Genomic DNA, 15,597 nt, shown 5'->3' on the forward strand with positions numbered 1-15,597 from the left:
TGAAGTGTGCTCACGTCCTTACCAACTAATGAACACTCTCCACCAACATGGTTCTCTTCAATCACTGAGGGAGTGCTTCTTCTCGAGGGAGATACATCAGACATCATATTTTACAAAATGATGAGGAAATTCTGGTCTAAGACATTGAATATTTTATGCTTTGAAACGATCGCCAAGTTCAAGAAAACCAGGAGTTCTAAAAGTTCCATGTCATGCAAGGCTGGTTTACAAGGACAATATTCTGTCAGTCAGTTTTGCTAATTATTAGTTACCAGCAGCATGACTCTTAGTTCAGAATCAAGCACGTTCAAGCACAGATTACCTTGAATACATGGTACCATAATATAAGTAATTTTGACTGGTCTGTCACAGAACTAGACTCAAGTCAACCAAACCAGCCGTAACTTTTCAGTAGAAGCTCACCTTCGCTAGCTTCCAATCCCGAGATAATTCCATCAGTGCTGACGTATGTGATCACCAGATCAAGTCTCCCACTTGTTGGTAATGGTGGCAACAGATATCGAGGAAAGTCCCCTTCTTCTTCAGCTGATTCAAACTGTGAAACAGTCAATTGAGTGCTGACTCCTCGAGATGAACCAGCAGAAGCATGCTGGGAAGGTTTATCCTGGGACTTGGAGGTGGGACCACCCACTGAGGAGTCAGATGGTTTATGGGGTGAGGAACTCTTTGTAGGCAGCTGTTGATCTGTGGGTGGTGATGTGGAGGACCTTGCAGGAACACGCCTACTGAAAAGAAAAACCACACAGAACTCAAATTAATGCTGGAAGTTTCTGCTGTTCCTATATGTAAGTTCCAGACAATGAGATGCTCCATAAACCTATAAAGGTAATAAGTTGGTTTGAACTCAAGTTTCTATCCAATCAGTAAGAATGCAAAATGACATTTCGATTAAGACCACTAACTAGGTAGCAACAAAAAATTACAATATTTTCTATTTTGCACTGATGGCTGATGAATGATGAAGAATTCAGACGATATAAAACCTGCAAGTTAACTATAAGGGGCACTCTCAACTCATACCTGACTGGCAAAGCTAGTCCTTTAAGAAGTAGCAACTTGGAAATGCTCCCAAAATCCTCCGTTGTCTGTTGTTCAAGTTTCTCTTCAATGGAACGTTCATAGAGAAGGTCTATGGGAAGAGAGCCATTCTGCAGGTCACCCTGGAAAAGGAAATGGAACCACATGGAAACATATGAGTCGGGACACCAGTTTGTACTTGTGTTGGTATCAATGAGGTCTGGCCACCAGTCTTAAACCACTGCATGTCTACACACCTATGTCAGGTCACCAGCTTTTACTCGTCTTTATATCACTGACCCTATACTCATATCAATGAATGCCAAGGCACCAGTCTACTAACCTTCTTGACTATGACACATTCTAAGTCTGACAACGTGGCCGCAAGGAATTCACAAGCTGTCCTGGTCCATTTCTGTTTATCCCCTCCTGGTATGACATCAGCAAGGTGACACTGGATTGCAAATGGCGGATCATCCTGAAACTTAGCCAACAGGGGGCGTATGTTGCTGAATGACACAACCTCTGTGTTGCCGTAGTCAGTGAAAAGAATCTAGGACAATACAACAATAATTGCAAAAGTATTAAAACAAATTACATGAGGGAAAAGTTGCACTGATCGTAAAAGTTTGGTAACAAACATGCCAAAATCAATTTTACATTCATAAGTACCTTCAAGAGGTCTTAGCAATTAAAAGTAAAAATCTATCTTTTGGGAACAAATCAATCAGTTATCCTAGCTGGAAAAAGTTGATTGAGAAAAGCCAGAAAAATTTCCGACAGTCATTACAAGCAGCAAACACAGGCAAGATTTATTAGGTTCATCACACACACGACATGGATCTATCCACGTTTTATTCGACACAGGTTCCTTGCGCCTAGCTATTACACCCAGACAAGTACATCAAATAATCTGTCATAGATACTGGTCATTACAAGCAAACAACTCTCTCTGTTGAACACCGCTAAGTCAATATTTAACTTCAACATCTAATACCCTATAGAGACACAATTTATCAGATGGTATCTCCTACATCTTGTAGAAAAGCTCGCAGCAAACTTTAGATCCACCCCTTGGTTCATTGAGTCTTGGCTCATTATTCATTTACAGCACATCTCTACCACAGAGGTAAGAGTGCTGATCAGTAGAGCAATCTGTGTCCAGATAAATCCTGCTTCATTGACTTTGGCATGACCAGGAGTGTCTAACTTTTGTTTTAAACTAGACAAAGGAGCAAGCATGGTACAAGCAACCAAGGCAGTCAAGGAACTTTGAAGCAACAATTAAGAACCTGAAGGCGTTCTCTTCAGACAGAAGTTACATTTCAACTGAAGACAATGATATGATCCCAACTGCTTGCACCTCTCCTATCCTCTCAGAACAACAAAACTTTCAAAATATTATTGCAGTCAGAACAGTATAAAATATTATCAGTATTGACAGCACTTTGTTAATTTATCAAAACTCGGAATCCCGACTCAAATCAATAAATTCACTTGATATGGTCAGCTGGCAAAAGAGGATTGGGAGATGGTACATCGCTTCTAAATGCATCCAGCATATAATCTATAAACACGGTGGCAGAAACATGAAAGACATGCACAGCAGTAAGTCATCGCTTTATTTTCTCAAAAAGCTTGTCTTTCATTTACGAATCTCAAACAAAGCAGTTGCCGTTGGATCAATTTTTCCCACACATCCGGTCAATTTCTACAAGCACAAAAGCACCACCGCGCGACTGTTTGAGGCCTACTGCCATGCTCTTTAGCTAAAAGTCGTCATCAATTGCGCGGGTGAAAGTAATATGGTGGAATGCGCTTGATTACCAGTATCACGTTCTCTGCGCTTTTTCATCTTCCACAAAGCGGCAGCACTGGTCAATTGTTGCAACATGGGTACCCTAACAAACTTGATACACTGGTATTTGACAGCCATTGACGACACACTGGATAAACTTAACGTTGACCCTATCTAGAATCACACCAAGATATCTAAAACATTTCTTTACAACATTAACCCAAGCCTGCTTCACAAACAACCATACAGTCTTATGTTGCATGGTCAGGATACCAATATAGTACTTAATTTGGGCAGGAGCTCTTTCAGACTTCTCAATGGAACCCGTGCTGATATGTGAAACTACCTCCTTTGTAATAAAGTAACCCTTTAATATTTCTCTCTTTTGTGATGAGTGCTTGAAGCAGCAACATGACAAGGAAATGGTTCCGCATTGTCATAATCAAGTAATACTCAGCATCAATAATTATCACTTCTAAATCATAAAACTTCTTGGACTTTTTGTTCAATCACCACATTTTCCTTCTTTCATATCACAACACTCTTCATCTGTCCCTAGTAACCCTATGCTATGATTTCTCCCTTAGGCCGGTCACAAAATCAGTGATTGATCCTTCTTATTTTCTCAGACTCATTCAATCACTGCTGGGTGGACAGAATATCATTCAAAAACTCTTTAAATGTACATATCAATTACAGTAGACGTATACCATTACCCACTTACATTGATTTTGGTCTGAAAATTTCATCGAAAAAGTTGAAACATAAAGAGTACACATGTTCAATCATTCTTATTTTCTCAGACTCATTCAATCATTGCTGGGTGGATATAGTGTTCTTCAGAAACTCTTTCAATGAGCCCGCTTAAATTTATTTTGGACTGAAAATGTCCCCCAAATAGTTAGAGTCTGAGGAGTACACATGTTCCTAGACCCTTCACTTTCCTTGACCATTATATAATGGTAATTTTACCCATAACCGGCCCTATTACATAACACCGAGGTGTTAAAAACCAGAAGGAATTGCAGCAAGAACCCAACCCAGATGCTTTTCACGCCAAACAGATCAGAAACTAAACACCTAATATTATGCTCTCCTTTTAACTTCAGGGCCTAGTTAACTGAAATCCCTAGAGGGCTCACTATCTTTGCAAACGCTGCCAACAGATGAATTGCTGCAAGTTCTCTACCCTTTCACACCTTGCTAATTTCAAGCCAGTAAGGGCTTTCTTTCACCTAATATCAACTGATTCACATTTTGGGAAATGGGTATTGTTCAATTAGTTATTTAGAGTCCAGAAGATCAAGCTAGCCTCACACTACACTGAAATGAATACTGATATCTAGACTGTAAGTATTGTCATTGATATAATGAACTGACACCTGTCATAACTCACTCGGAGGTTCATGCGTGAGTGACAATTTAAGTTCAGGTACTGCTAAAATATACATGTATTTAGACATAGAATGAGATTAATTTGGGCACAGAATAAGACATCAATCAGATCATCATTTCCTCAATGACCCCCAACATCATCCAATGACCTCCAACCTCATCCAATGACCTCCAACATGAGTGGTTCATGAAAAATAGTTCCAAACGATGTGTAAAGGCAGTGTATCGCACTTTCAGAATCTCTACAGGTCAAACTGAATAAAGTACATAAAAGCGGTCATTGTTTTGAAAGCTTTCCTACATTAGTAACTCCTGACAAGCAATCACCTGATTATCCCAATCACCTGATTATCCCAATCACCTGATCCCATACTCACAATGGCATTTTCATCCGGTAGCACTGTCTTGATACGTCCTCTACACCACACTCCTTCTCTGATAAGCAATGCACTACACGAATCTCCTTCTTGCCAAACAATGTCTTCCGTTGATTCCAACTGCTTGTAGGTCAGCGTCATGGTTTCCAGTAAGCTATGAGATGGTAAATTGCAATAGCGCATCTCTACTTTCTCCTCCATCATGGACTGACTCGGTTATGACAAGGAGTGCAATGCTACAAATGGCATGTTTGCCAGCGTGTTTGTTCATGAATATCATGGGCACTCCCTTGACAGCTCTTCCCCATAATCTAGACACTGTCAACTATGGACACTGTAATAAACTCCCTTTGTCCATCCTCCATCCCTGCCCACACCTGTTCTTATGCCCCTGCTCAAGCCTTCAGGTACTACACTCGAACCTCGTTAATAAGAGGTATTTCGGACTTGGCAAATTACCTTGTCATAACAGGAACCTTGCATTACCAGGAATGAAAACAATAAAAAACAAAAGAGTGGGACCTAAACATTACCTTGTTATAAGCAGAATCTTGTATTAACAGTGCTCTTATTACTGAGGTTCGACTGCATACAGCTTTGAACAACCCTTTCTGGCCGCATTTCCTGTACTGTTCCCTTAATTACACCCCTTCCCTTACCCTACCTGCACCCCACCTGCACCCCTTGCTGCACTCTGCACCTAACCCATACGTACCCCCTATTTTTATTACTTCCACATCAACACTTTCTTCCCATCCCTCACACCTACCTGTCTAATCCATCTTTCCTAGCTGTTGAAAGTTGAATGTAGATACAAGCTGGTGACTCCACATGACTAATGTGAACTGATGTGTACTGTGAGCTTGGAGCTTGTGAGCTAAGCTTGGAGGATGGCTGTGACTTGGACGGAGAGGTGATAGTGTAGGGTCTAGCAGCTCCATTAGTCTTAGGAATGCTAGCTTGAGTGTCAGTACCAGAATCTGTTGATGGTGTTCCTTCATTTTTCAATGTGTCGTCGTCAGAGAAGTCACTGTGAGGAATGTCAAAGATGATAGCTGCGCTGACAGATCTAAAGAGAAGATCAAAGTTGGTTATAGATACAGAACATGTTTACAGACAGAGAAAAAAATGCTTAGTTCCAAGACTGGGTACATGCACTAGGCCAACTAATTTACTGATCAAACAGCTAGCTACAAACCAACATAATAGGCATCCACACGTAACAAGGACCAGATAAGCAAGTAAACGTTTCTGCCAAACAGCGATTAAATCCAATCAACCAGTTTGCATCAGCATCAACTCGGAATGGACTGTTGGCTGGCTGGACGTCAGCCAGTGTATTCAACTGACCATTCTGCACATACAAACACTAAACTCTGCCACAACAGAGAAGACAAACAGACAAATGATTAAAACTCAACCACAGATGAATTAGTCAGCATCCCTACCCAGGTCCAGTGCTTTGAGCAAATCCTTTCTGAACCAGCAATGCATTAATGTTGATCTCCCTATCTTGCCTGTCTTCAACTAAAATGATTGACAGCCTCCTTTTTTGGATACCTGAAGAATCAAAAAACAAAACTGATGATAAAAACCAACCACCTCCAAATGAATCCGTTGGCTTGTAATCGCTGTGCAATTAAGGTTCAATCACTGGAACAGCAATGTTTGCAAGTCATTAACAATAGCTGCCCTTAAGACCTGATATGGGCTGAAGTTTCTTCAAATGATCTCTTACAGTGTTGCTCTATTCATACCTTTGACAGTTGCTCTCAGGGCTTTGGTGAGAACGATGGTACCAAATCCATCGTTTTCTTCTGCTGTCCATCCTTTCTCAGGGTCCTTGGGACCAATGTCAGCCAGAGAACAAGGCAGGGCCTAGACCCAAGCAGTTAAAAACTTTAAAATTAGGGTTAAACTTCTCAATCCACAATACAACAAGCAGGTTCCCACTGATGTTGCTGATTGGTAATTTAAGTTCTATTTTTACTGCAATCCTGTTTTTGTGGTTCAGATTTGTTGAAATATTGAAACATATGATGAAAGCTGAGGAAAGAGCAAGAAATAAATGCTGAAACATCCTCTAAGTCTGACAGAAAGACCAACAAACAAACCCTACCTGCATACACAGTTTGAGGAACTTCTTAGATATCTTCCGTAATTTGGAGCAATGAACTCTTTCATAATTGCCATAGTCGACATACAATACATCCACTTGCTGACTACCAGGCAGATCTATGTAATCAACAACAGAGTGCTATGGTCTAGTTCACAAAAATCTACAACCATTTTGCAAGCAAATTAAATGTATTACTCCAACGTAATTACAAATCACTGGGTTAAGAAAGATTCCAAGAAACAATTCTTGTCTTTTGGCTCCTTTTCCAATCTGGGAGTAACTCACCAACAATCTGGGAGTAACTCACCAACAATCTGGGAGTAACTCACCAACAATCTGGGAGTAACTCACCAACAATCTCAGCTCTAGACCATTGATTATCCTCAGAGAAGTGAGCCACACAGATGGTTCCTTTCTTCGGGCACAAAATGTTCCATCTATCATCCAGAGGCCTGTTGTAGAATTCTTGAAGATCCTTCATCATCTTTAGCAGATATTCACAATCTTCTCCAATCTTGTGAGGGACATGCAAGAACAATGATGTACACAGTACAGATTACAGACTCATTTTGTTGACACTGATTAAGAATGCCCATCCTAGTACAGAGTCTTGATTTTTCAAATTCATATATTGAACATTAAGAGTCCTGAATCCAACTTTTGGCCAGTTCATACAGAGATCTGGAAGTGCCATCCGACTTATTCAGATCCTGACATAGTTTTTCTTGGGATGATGACATAAAAGGCGAGATGTCCACATCCTGAGATTATTCATCACAGGATGACGACATCCTAACAGTTGGAGGATGACATCCTAAGATAATCTTTATCTCCGGATGTCATCATCCAACAAATGTGATGTCTACTTCACTACTTGTAACATGTGGTGAGACATCATGACATTTTGTCAATCTAATCAATATCAGGCATGGCAACAGGAGGACAATTTTTTGAAAATCAGAAGCACCTCAGGCCACCTGTACGTTTTCAAGATGTTTTGTCACAAAACTCATTGACAAATAATGTCATTATTGACATTTACGATGTCTTCATCCTGTGATAAATTATCTCAGTATGTCGCCATTCAACTTTTGGCATGTCATTTCATGATAACTTATCTCACAGATGTCATCATCTCGTGAGAAATTATCTCAGGGTGCCGACATCTTGCCTATATGATGTCCTCATGCCAAGAAAAAACGTCAGGATCTCAGAAAGTCGGATGGCACTTCAAGAGCTCCTTAGGTTCACGACTGTTAGGGTAAACATCTAGTTCCATCTGTTTTCCTCACATCAGGATAACAAGCTGTAAACTGCCTTGACTGACCTCTTGTACACAGAAGCACTCAGGATCTTGGAAGTGGCTAACAGTGACTAAGATCTCCTCGCCTTGAACTGGAAGATCTGCTGCAATGAACTTCAGAGGAGGCCCTCTAGAGGGTGCAGCTATAAGGACAAAATATCAAATTGTTCATTGATTTACATTACAACTGACCATGTAAGGTATTCCTCAGTCACTGCAGATGCTGTACAAAGGAAACAGTGAAAATTTCAACCACTCACTCTATATTGTGAAAATATCAGTAAAATAACATGTTCCACCAAAGGAAACTATTCCGCAAAAAAAGATTTATGACAAGAAATCATCCCTCTTTGCAATTAATTAGCATGAAATGCATTCCACGGAGAATTTAACTTAACTGTCACATTTAAGTCTTACCTTCTGGAACAGACTCTGGTGATACAAAGCAGGCAAGTTCCAAGAAAACCAAAGCATCTCGGAGGGATATGGGCATGTCATCTTCAACCTCTAACAGAGGAGGTTTGTGAAGATCCACGTAGAGGGTTGCTCCTGAATGGCCAAGAATCTACCACAAATTATAAATGCAATGACAATACAGTCAGGGAAGTTATAAGAACAAGAGTTGACTACATAAAGGGATAATGTAGAAATCCACATCGTACCTTGATTAAGTATGCCAGAGAGAATCTGTAAAGTTGTGTACAAATGTAAAGTTGAAGAAAGCAATTTTGACTGTAACAAAAATAAAAACAATCTTGATTTACTCACACTCATATAAACAGGCTTGTCCCCAACCATGTTGGCAAAGGAATGCACTGCTTCCAGTGACCAGCGACCAGACTAAAACCAACAAATGGGAAGAGTTTATTTTTAATCAAGTTAAACAACAAAGTTGTGTGTTCAAAATGTATGGCATTTTCTATGTATACACAACGTTGTCTAGGAGAAAAACATGTGGAGATAAGGAACCAAATTGTTTTTGAAAAGTTTTCAATTTTTAACTCAGGCACTGGCTACATATTACGACGATGAGCTGAGGAAATGATTTAGATCAGCTTGTGCCGTAATCTAAATTTATGGCAATAAAAACGTGAAGCTCATCCTCTTAAATGCAGAGTACGTCAACATTACTGCCGAGTTTTGTCTTACCTTACGAGTTGGTACTATGTCTGTCAATGAGCAACACACGGCCAAGTCAGGTATGCTATGGTGTTTAGATTTCAATCGGCACAAACTGTTAGAGAAAAAAAAATCTTTACATTTCTTGAGCAAGGACAGCTTTTTATTAGAGTCAGAAAAATTATATATCCTTCGTTTAAGTCGCCCAATCAAAACCTTGATATCTTTGAACTACAAGTTGAAAACAAAACATATACCTGGAGAGTGGAACCGTTTCGCTATTTCCATAATCCACGTATATCACTTCCACTCTGGATTTGTTGACCTTGACCTTTGGCTTAACATCCAGCTTGCCATCTGGTTTCACAGTAGGCTTAACCTCAAACACAATATCTTGACTGGTCTCTGACCCGACCTCCGAACCAACCTCTAGGTAATTCTCATTGGCCCCCTCAGTTCCTGTTGCTGTTTCTCCTTGGGTTTCTGTTGGCGTTTGTTTGGGGCTCTGAGGTGGTGTAGGAATGGGTGATATGACCTCTGGATCAGGGTAAGTGATTGACTTGATTCGAACCCGGTACCATGTCTTATCAGCTTCATATAAACAGCACAACATAGCACCTGGGTAGAAAATTATCAGGTTTAATTATAAACAGAACAAAACACCTGCTATACAAAGTGAGTGTATAAAGCATATAATGGGTGCCAACCAGTACAGTGCCATTTAACCTCCTTACCAGCACTCAGGTTGTCAGGCAACCTGTTAGATTCCTTGAAGGATTTGCAATCTTTGTTGATGTGAACCATCATGTTACTGAGTTGTGATTGGTCGGATTCCCGCTGAATATAGAAACAGCATGGGTTGCGAATATGGGTGACTCGAACTAACTCACGCCCTAGGACATCTAACAAGAAAGGGAACAAGTTCAGATTTCCATTGAGTCTGTGTAAAGAATTAAAAATGTCTCAACAAACTAGAAAACCTTTCGAAAAAAACGGACCTACACATTTTCAGTTCACACTTCCAATATTTACAATTTCCATGTGTGACCTCCACAATAAAACATTTTCTGTGAAACCTATGAAAGACACATAGCTGCTGTCAGTTTTTTTAAGCCATAAGGTGAGAGGGTTTCAAGTTAGATGAAATATAACTCAGAATAAGACAATTTACTTGATCCTCGAGGAGACAGATGACTCCGAACAAGTCTGCTTTCTTTCACTTTGCCTGTTGGGGTTGTTTCACCAACTTTTGTTGGTACAGCTGCATTCTGGCTTTTACCTTCATAAATATGATTAAAAGAAATGAATGAAAGGCACCAAATATTACTTTGCATGAACCAAGTCTAGTATGGAAAAAACAAATTTAATTTTGATTCTCTTGCAATTTGGGTTACAGCTGATTAGGCTGTTGAAGTGACAATAAATTATGACTTTGGTTCCCTTAATCCTCATCTAGTTCCATTTAATCACAGAAACTCTCCTTACCGCTTGGCGACAATGCTTTGTTTTGTTCTTTCTGCTTCTTGTAGTTGTGGATAGCTGAATTGTTTAAGATGTCATCATTGATCACAGGTGCTTCCCAGTCATCAGGAAGATCTGACTCTGTCTTTAGTTCTAATCTGTCAGAGTAAACACTCAAACTTGTTTGGCCACTCTTGACAAATGTTTTGCATGGTACCATTGCTCAAATTTTATCTCACACACAAGTGAAAAAAAGTATTACAATATGATCTTCAAGGGCTACTTTTTGATAAATACTTCCTGATTTTTTTTTAAAGGAAGAAATAAATGCAACAAGATTGATTTTTTCTTACCTTGGCTCTGAGCAGATTTTGACTGCCCCAAATGTCATTAAGCTACTGACAGTGTCACTGCTGTAAGTGAAACAACTCAGCGGTTGTTGTTGTTCTGATTTGGGAATCACTATGTGATTAGGCAAAGCCTGTGATGACTGTAAGGTATGAACAAGCTTGGTAATGTTGGCAGGAATAACAGCGTCATCACCAAGGCCAATCAATGCATCTGACAGAAATTAAACAAAGTAAAAATTATGACCACTTCAAACCTCAGTTAGGTCTATCATGGGAAGTAAATCACCTAATGAACTTCTTAGAAATAAGTTTAAGTCAAATGCTGTGGAACACTGAACAAATTTTTACCTATGATAGCCGATTCCAAGATACTGATATTCCCTTCAATGTTAGTCAACATGGCACCTATATACTGGGTCTGCTGAGAGGCAACACCAACTATCTGCTCCACTAAGGCATGCTCTCTGAAACACAAATCATCATTTCACACGCACATAAAAAATGTTGAACATGCAAAAAAATTCTCTGAATGTGACTTAATGTACTATTAGAACCTGCAGTAAAAGCCTCGGGATGTTGTCAACTTGAAAGGAAAAATAAAAGAGTACAAAACCCTTATCTGGACCAAAGCAACTAAAACCTGGCCAACAGACATGTTGGTTCAGTCTACTTCAGAGATACTAGATCCAGGGTGTCCAAAAAGGAAAATTTCTACATCACAAAGTTTTCCATTTTGGGATTAAATGACTACAAAGTGAAAACTATGTTACATGTAGTTGATTCCAAGACAAGATGAATGCCAGTGTATCTCAGACTCTACCTGAGTTGTAAGACAGCATGGAGATGAGCAAATGAAGCCTTGACGCCATCAGCAACATCATTAAGCTCCTTGTGTATGTCTCGCTTTGTGTCTTTAGCCATCTGAATAATGAAAAACACAATTTCCTTTTATCTTTTCGTTTAGTAGAGCAATTACAACTTAACGATATGCAAGGCAAAGTATTAGCAGCATAAACACAGCTTTCCTGTTTGTTTCAAAAGCATATTTGCTATAGTTACCTGTCGAGCATAATACTGGTGCTTGAGTACTTCCTTGGCCATGTCACAGGCTGGCTTTAGTTCCTTCAAGGATTCCTTGTCCTGTCAGACAATAAATCAAAGACGAACTTCAACGTGCTACTTGGAGAACTTGCCCACTAATACTAACTTGCCCCTGACCAGCTTATCTCCAAGCCAACTCACCCCCTGACTGACTTGTTCCCTGATGGACTAGCCCCCTGACCGACTAGCCCCTGACCGACTCAGCCCTGGATACTTAACTCATTTAAAAACCTAACACAATCTGTCAGTGGTCATCAAGTTTCTGTATAGTGTGAGGTCCACGTCAGATGTTCTTAAGCTCATTCAATAACTTGTGGGACTGGATGCTTATAATAACTTTCCATGTTTCAAACAGAATCGTTCAACTTGTGTGGTTTTTTCAGTTAAGGGAAAACTTTTATTTTAGGGACATGCAGATCTATGTTGCTTATTGGAGGGCATATCCGGTTCACAATGGTGACGTCACTTCAGTTTAAAACATGCCTACTGCACATAGAAGTACATACATTGATCGACGTTTACATGGAACCGAAAGTTAATGCACAACTTCAGCGATTGTCCAATGAGAGCCTGCAAATTGTTACGCATCCGCCTTTGTGATAAAGTCACTTACTAACTGGATAAATAATGTTTGACCATGTCTCCTTTCTCTATAGCTGATTCAGTGATGTAACTCCCATTGACAGTTCAAATCACCCAGATCAATTCCAATCAGTCAGATTAGTTGAAAAATAAGATCCATGTCACATACCTGATCAGAAAGCTGTATAATGTCGTGACCTTTATGATTTCCCATCAGAGCACACAAGGCACAGATAGGTACCTTGTCTTCCTTGCAGAAGAACTCAAATTCCCTTCGTTCGTGCTCCTTGCATCCCTCTTCACTCCTGTAAAAAAAGAATTAATTAACATTGCTTCATTATCTCTTCACCAAGTTTCCTCAAGCATGAACGATTAGAATATTGGCAGAAGCTTTCCATTCTAACAAAGAAGACAATATTATTAACAGAAACTTCAAATTACCAAAAGTCAATTTTCTCGAGAAAATAATAATCATGAGGATCTATTTCCCTCAACTCACCTGGGTGTGCTCAATGGAATAGAAGGGTGCGTCTGAAGAGCACGTGACCCACGATGCAATCGTGCAAAGCACGGTGCACAATAAATGTCGCCACACTGCTGGCACTGACAGGTGGCTATGATACGATGACAACCAGTGCAGAGTTCCTTGCCTCCTGAAAGAAAGGCAGAAAAGCTAGCATTACCAACTTTACATAATTTTATAGCAGTATTAAAGAAACATCAAAAAATAAGGAATATTTTTATTTCTTTACTTGATATTTTTACCTTCCAATTGTACCCCTTTGTACTCAAGCTTTGAAGAAGGCTGAAACTCAACTTTCTGGTCACTAAAATAAAAACAGCAAACAGAATGCTTGAACAATGACCATTCAGATCCAACACGGAAATAATCTGAAGGTCTCCAAAAATTAATCACCTAGGCCTACAACTTCTCAGAAAGGTAAGATGTAATCTGTTTACAACCATGAAAAAAGTTAAGGACTTACAACATCTCCATGACTTGCTTCGTGTTCCAGGTGGCATATCCAAGCATGTAGTAGTTAGCTGGTAACTGCTTGATACTAGCTTCACCTAATGGCATAGAGGTCACTACCTGACATGTTGGGCATGCTATGCTTGTCTTGAGAACCTTCACTTGTTTGCTGATACATCCCTGACAGAAGGTGTGGCCACAACGCAAGAGGAGGGGCTGAAGAAAACGTTCATGGGCTGAAAGAAAAAATTATGTCACAAATTGTTGGTGAAAAAATGCTGTGCCTGAAAATTGTGGCTGCATCTGAAACATGCGCTTTGCCCTTGTGAGTAGCCACTTGAAATTTTCACGTATACATGTAGTACTATTGCTCTCATCTGCGGCTAGTTGATTCCAACATTCACTCCATTCAGCAATCGGCATGATTTTTTGGGTAGGGGGATCCCAAACTAATGACTAAACTGGAGGAAAAGAAACAAACAGAAGTCTAGTTTCCCACATCAAGTTTATCAGAAGGCAATGAAATAACTCACTTGCCCAACAATTCCACAAATACCTTATCGGGAAACATTTTTCCAAACCACATCAAACTAATGAGCAGAAAACAATGATATTTCACATGCAGAGATGCCAACTTTTCAAAATGAAACAGTGTAATCCTATCACACTTCAATTAGAAAAAAAAAGATAAAACAAAGTTTAAAAAAATCCTGTTGTCTTTTCTTTCAACACAAACACCTGCAAACAATTTCTTTTCACATCAAAACACTTGTATTAACCTGACTAGCATTGTGCAAGTGTGAATTGTCCTTAATTGTTGATTATATTTCAACATTAATTCTGATACGTTTTTATTTTAATCAATTTGTGGCAACTTTTGGCAACTTTCGTCCCATTCAATCAGCACAAAATATTGTCTAAAAATCCTTACCTACCGAACTTATTTAATGGGAAGCAGAGCTTTTTTTTCTTGGCCTAATTAATGTGCTTCTCAGTGTCATAAAATCCAGCACGGGCCATATTCATCATGCCACAGTTACATGCATTGCAAAACATGTAAGTTTCTCCGTGACAAGACTCTAATAAAGGCCTATTTTTGGTGTATTCCTCCCTGAACTTCTGCTCACTTGTTGCCACTGTGCAAAACAAGTCCAGTTGCTCAATAAATATCCAAGAATCAAATCCTCGACAGTCCTCCACTCTGGTCAATTTTAGCACGACTATGATTAATATGAGGTGCATTGTGACGCTACATGTACATGGAGCTTAAGTAGAGTTTACACACATGGTTTTGTACCTTCAAGTTGAAATTCATAAAAATCTTAATCTGGATCGTACTAAACAAATCGTAAATATTGTGCTTAAATCGTACAAGTTGGCATCTCTGCACATGATATACTGTCCAAGCCGCCCCGAGAAAACTGTAAATCATACACATGCATGTACCTGCCATAGCGTAGGTACGTCATGTGCTAGTTTTACATGTCTTAAGCTTGTATCGACCATGATCATGATGCATTCTGTTGGTTAAAGACGTATGACCATTATCTCATAATTAGTACCTACCTCCATGACCATCCCACCATGCCTACAAAAAACAATGACAGATTTCTTCACAAATTGTAACTTAGGCCTAGGCCTATGTAAAGTTTGTTTACCAGGACCTTGAGCCCCTCTAAAGCTTCGAAAGCAGTGGGGGCACGTCTGGCCCCCCTCCCTGGCCTCCTCCATACTGCAGTGGATTTAATCACAAAGTTGTGGTGACTTTTTTAGCTTCAACTTTCAAGCATTTTCAATGTCACGTCAAGTTAAGAGGAAAGCGCCTCGCCACGGCGTCTTGGAAGTGAACATGCTGAACATTAACGTAACAAGTGCTGTTGCGCCACCATGCGACGTAATGAAACCACCATAAAAGTTAATAGGTCAAGGGTTATATTGCATATTCATAAATGATCCATGGTAACGACGTTGATTGTGTACG

At 39.7% G+C, this 15,597-nt stretch overlaps 1 protein-coding gene across 10 annotated transcripts in view; it reads right to left on the reverse strand.

Moving 5' to 3' along the window:
• LOC147795405 (RING finger protein 17-like) overlaps window positions 1-15,488 on the reverse strand; it is a 61,436-nt gene extending 45,948 nt beyond the window's left edge. For 8 of the 10 annotated variants that reach the window (XR_015423922.1, XR_015423921.1, XR_015423919.1 and 5 more), the window contains exons 1-26: window positions 15,275-15,488; window positions 13,630-13,852; window positions 13,409-13,470; window positions 13,143-13,296; window positions 12,813-12,948; window positions 12,020-12,100; window positions 11,781-11,881; window positions 11,309-11,424; window positions 10,964-11,171; window positions 10,635-10,768; window positions 10,321-10,428; window positions 9,884-10,051; window positions 9,407-9,767; window positions 9,180-9,264; window positions 8,799-8,870; window positions 8,448-8,595; window positions 8,055-8,173; window positions 7,079-7,241; window positions 6,728-6,843; window positions 6,366-6,486; window positions 6,057-6,168; window positions 5,378-5,677; window positions 4,609-4,762; window positions 1,382-1,591; window positions 1,042-1,181; window positions 424-746 (exon numbers count right to left, since the gene is read on the reverse strand). Coding sequence is in view for 3 of the 10 variants with exons in the window: in XM_087131966.1 (XP_086988092.1) it covers window positions 424-746; window positions 1,042-1,181; window positions 1,382-1,591; window positions 4,609-4,762; window positions 5,378-5,677; window positions 6,057-6,168; window positions 6,366-6,486; window positions 6,728-6,843; window positions 7,079-7,241; window positions 8,055-8,173; window positions 8,448-8,595; window positions 8,799-8,870; window positions 9,180-9,264; window positions 9,407-9,767; window positions 9,884-10,051; window positions 10,321-10,428; window positions 10,635-10,768; window positions 10,964-11,171; window positions 11,309-11,424; window positions 11,781-11,881; window positions 12,020-12,100; window positions 12,813-12,948; window positions 13,143-13,296; window positions 13,409-13,470; window positions 13,630-13,852; window positions 15,275-15,347 (3,988 nt within the window). In the remaining 7 variants the exon portion in view is untranslated. The remainder of the gene's footprint in view (window positions 1-423; window positions 747-1,041; window positions 1,182-1,381; window positions 1,592-4,608; window positions 4,763-5,377; window positions 5,678-6,056; window positions 6,169-6,365; window positions 6,487-6,727; window positions 6,844-7,078; window positions 7,242-8,054; window positions 8,174-8,447; window positions 8,596-8,798; window positions 8,871-9,179; window positions 9,265-9,406; window positions 9,768-9,883; window positions 10,052-10,320; window positions 10,429-10,634; window positions 10,769-10,963; window positions 11,172-11,308; window positions 11,425-11,780; window positions 11,882-12,019; window positions 12,101-12,812; window positions 12,949-13,142; window positions 13,297-13,408; window positions 13,471-13,629; window positions 13,853-15,274) is intronic. The other 2 variants (XR_015423924.1, XR_015423923.1) reach the window with 2 other exon arrangements.
• Window positions 15,489-15,597: the final 109 nt, after the last annotated feature.

The sequence above is a fragment of the Acanthaster planci genome, unplaced genomic scaffold (assembly GCF_054643075.1).
Source record: "Acanthaster planci isolate LZ-2023a unplaced genomic scaffold, COTS_SCS Contig36, whole genome shotgun sequence".
Taxonomy (NCBI): domain Eukaryota; kingdom Metazoa; phylum Echinodermata; class Asteroidea; order Valvatida; family Acanthasteridae; genus Acanthaster; species Acanthaster planci.